The 3,525-nt window shown below is 37.4% G+C and overlaps 1 protein-coding gene across 1 annotated transcript; it reads left to right on the top strand.

Annotated features, from left to right (window-relative positions):
- Positions 1–2,310: 2,310 nt before the first annotated feature.
- Positions 2,311–2,719, top strand: LOC130029847 (elongin-C-like). Its single transcript, XM_056120920.1, has one exon. It carries the CDS (start codon positions 2,381–2,383, stop codon positions 2,717–2,719), a length of 339 nt encoding a protein of 112 aa, XP_055976895.1. The 5' UTR covers positions 2,311–2,380.
- The last annotated feature ends 806 nt before the right edge of the window (positions 2,720–3,525 follow it).

Raw genomic sequence — 3,525 nt, 5'->3', positions numbered from 1 at the left:
TGGGATGCCCTCAATAAAACAGGCTGGCATGGGGTCTAGGGCCATGTCTATGGTGTACTGTTCTGTGCTCTATTCTGAGCAATTCATTGTTGAGTCTCTGGATCATGGCCATTGATGAGTTTATATGGCGCCAGAGATGATTTGTGGATGTGACTGCCAAGCTGCTGAGAACAGGGGGAGTTTGGGAGAGATCACCCATTCTCTGATTTCATTGAACCTGGAGATTTCAGTCAGAAGTCCCACATACCTGAGATTTTCTTCAGATTCACTCATAGATGAGACTAGTCCACAATTGCCAATAGTGGCCATGATCATGGCTTTCAAGTTCTGTAGGTTTTTGTCAGCTGGGGCAAGGTCTATTGGGGCGGGAAAGGTATGGGACTCTAAATAGATTTTGAATCATTTTTATTTATTTTCTTATCTTTTTTTTAAGAGTTCTCTTGATTGAATCTTTACATTTTTTAAATTTTATTTTACTGTATCACCGTGAGATACAGTTACAAGCTTTCATGTTTGAGTTACAAACATACAATGTTCAAACACCCATCCCTCCACCAGTGCACATTTCCCACCACCAATCTCCCCAGCATACTGCCCCTTTCTGGCCCTCCCCCTGCCTTCATGGCAGACAATTTCCCACATACTATCTCTTTGATCTTATATCTTTGATGCTAGAGCATTTCTAACAAAATATTATCAACTAATGCCTCTTAATATGATTAAAACTGTGGCTTCTATACAGTGGGTACTTCATAAGATCTTACTGTTTGCGGGGGCACCCCAAAATTCTCAGAGGTGACTCCTGGCTTGACACTCAGTAATTATGCCTGGCAGTGCTTGTTGATAAATATGGGAAGCATTAGATAGAACCTGGATAGGTCCCTGACCAAGCCAAGTACCTATCTGCTTTACTATGGCTTTGGCTGAGGTATTACTACATTTAAATTTAGTAAATATTTTGACTCTGTCTGGCCGAGCTGAGTTTGATTCCTCCACCCCTCTCAAAGAGTCCAGCAAGCTACCGAGTGTATCTCACCCGCACAGCAAAGCAAGGCAAACACATTAACAACAAGTCTCACAATGGAGATGTTACGGGGCCTGCTTGAGCAAATCGATGAACAATTGGAGGACAGTGCTACAGTGCTATGGGCAAGATGAAAGTTCTAGTGATTTATAGACTGAAGTGTGAGTACTGTGAATAGCAGAATATTCCACTATTCGGTACTCAATATTATAAGTTTGCCCTGATTCAAACATTATCTTACGTGGTCTTGCTCTATATACTTTCATTTTTTGACAACCAACTGTTTTCTTATGATCACAGTCCTAAGCCTCTGGCTTAGTGCTGGACTCACATGATGCATCTCTCCACATGGTACCTTTGGGGCTTTCAGCATTCAGTTTTCAGCCTGAGCCTTGTGGACCATGCTGAATTCTATTAGTGGACACCTGGTAATTGAATAGAGAAACCTCTGAGATATTCTTGATTTTGTTTTCCTCTTCATAGTTTTCCACACTCAGAATTGTTGCTTTGATCTCTTAAAAAGATTTTTAAATTTAATTTTATTTTTATACAGTTATTCACAATATTTGAGTGAATTTAATATTCAAACACCAATACAGCACCACCACACCTTCTCACCACCATATTTCAAATGTTTCCATCCCAAACCTAAAACCTTGCCCTATTGCAGAGGCAAAAAAATTACTTTTGCTCTACTTGTTATGAATAATTCGCTAAAAATGATCCAAAAATTGTTTCTTAGAGGAAAGTATGTAAAGGTGGTTGTATTTCACCAGGAGCCATTAAGCACTTCTATAACAGATTAGTAACATGTTGTTAAGTTTTAGCCTTGTGTGTATATCTGTCTGTCTGTCCATCTATCTTTCTGTATAAATATATTTCCTTTAAGATTGGTTTCCTTCTATTATATTATTTTTATTTTTTAATGAATCACCATGAGGTTCAGTTACGGATTTGCAAGCTTTCTTGATTATGTTTCGGTCATAAAATGATTGAGTATGCCTCTCTCTACTAGTGCCTATTCTCCACCACCAATGTTTCCAGTATCCCTCCCTTCACCCCCACACAATCTCTCCCACCTGCCTTTGTGGCAAAAACATTCCCTTTTTCTCTCTCTCCTTTTGGGTGTTATGGTTTGCAATGCATATAGCAAGTGACCATCATGGTTGTTGTATAGTCTATTTTCAGCAGGAATCTAACATCCGTGTGAGTTCTCCAAGAATCATTTAAATAGTGGTCCCTTCACGCCTGGGCGTTTGCGGCGGTGCGGTGGCTACAGTGGCTGTGGTGGCTGCGGAGCTGACAAGAAACTCCTAAATTTCCTCTGGGAGTGAAGTAGAATTTCTTAAGAACATCATGGGTGGAGAAGAGAAAACCTATGGTGGCTGTGAAGGCCCTGATACTATGTATGTCAAATTAATATCCTCTGATGGCCATGAGTTTATTGTAAAAAGAGAACACGCATTAACATCAGGAACAATAAAAGCCATGTTGAGTGGCCCAGGTCAGTTTGCTGAAAATGAAACCAATGAAGTCAGTTTTGCAGAGATCCCTTCACATGTGCTATCCAAATTGTGCATGTATTTCATCTACAAGGTTCCTTACACTAACAGCTCCACCAAGATTCCTGAATTCCCAATTGCATCGGAAATTGCAGTGGATCAGCTAATGGCTGCCAATTTCCTTGATTGTTAAATAAAATAAATTACAATAAGCAATAAGCTTTTACCTTTTTTCAGTATTTAATACCCGTAGTTCAGTTAGTAACTTTTCATATATAGCATGTTGACTTTGTGTAATAGAACTTTTAATGTTCATTGCCAAGCAGATTATCTTCTGTTCTTTTGCATAGCAATCAAAACTGACATTTGTTTGCTACATCAGTAAACTAAGGACATCTTCAAAAACTGAGAAATAAACTAATATGCCAATTCATAGGTGATTTTGCATTAGATTTTGGATGTGATTTTTTTAAATTAATGGTGGTACAGTAAATGCTAAAATTTAGGCAAAAATGTACATGTTCTACAAGAAAATAATTTGCTCTGTATTTTTATGTTTTTTTTAAACTATGCTGATCTTCTAGACATCATTAGTAGCATTATTCGTTACGCAAATATTGCATTATAAACATGTTTATAACTTAGCCAAGACTTCAATTTTTTTATAACTTTCAAAGACGTAAGATTTTAAATTTCTTTTCTGTCTTTTGATAAACTGCAGTATTGTTTAAATGTTTCTTGTCCTTTTGTTTATAGCTGCGATTTAAGAACTTGATTTAAAAGCAGTTTTGGAAGATTACTAGTCAGTTTTTGGAGCTGGTAACTGCATGTAGTCAACAGTTCAGCTACATGACTGATTAAATGTGCATTGTTCATTTTAACCAATTCACAGTATGTACTTTACTATAGTTATTTTCCCCCATTATTCATTCTTCCATAGTTCCTTGTTGTTTTCACATTTTTGTATTTACGTATTAAGACTTAACCTCACTAGACTTT

The sequence above is a fragment of the Sorex fumeus genome, unplaced genomic scaffold (genome assembly GCF_029834395.1).
Source record: "Sorex fumeus unplaced genomic scaffold, SorFum_2.1 ptg000043l, whole genome shotgun sequence".
Taxonomy (NCBI): Eukaryota; Metazoa; Chordata; class Mammalia; order Eulipotyphla; family Soricidae; genus Sorex; species Sorex fumeus.
The sequence above is the reverse complement of the archived record's forward strand: the minus strand, read 5'-3'. Positions and strand labels throughout refer to the sequence as shown.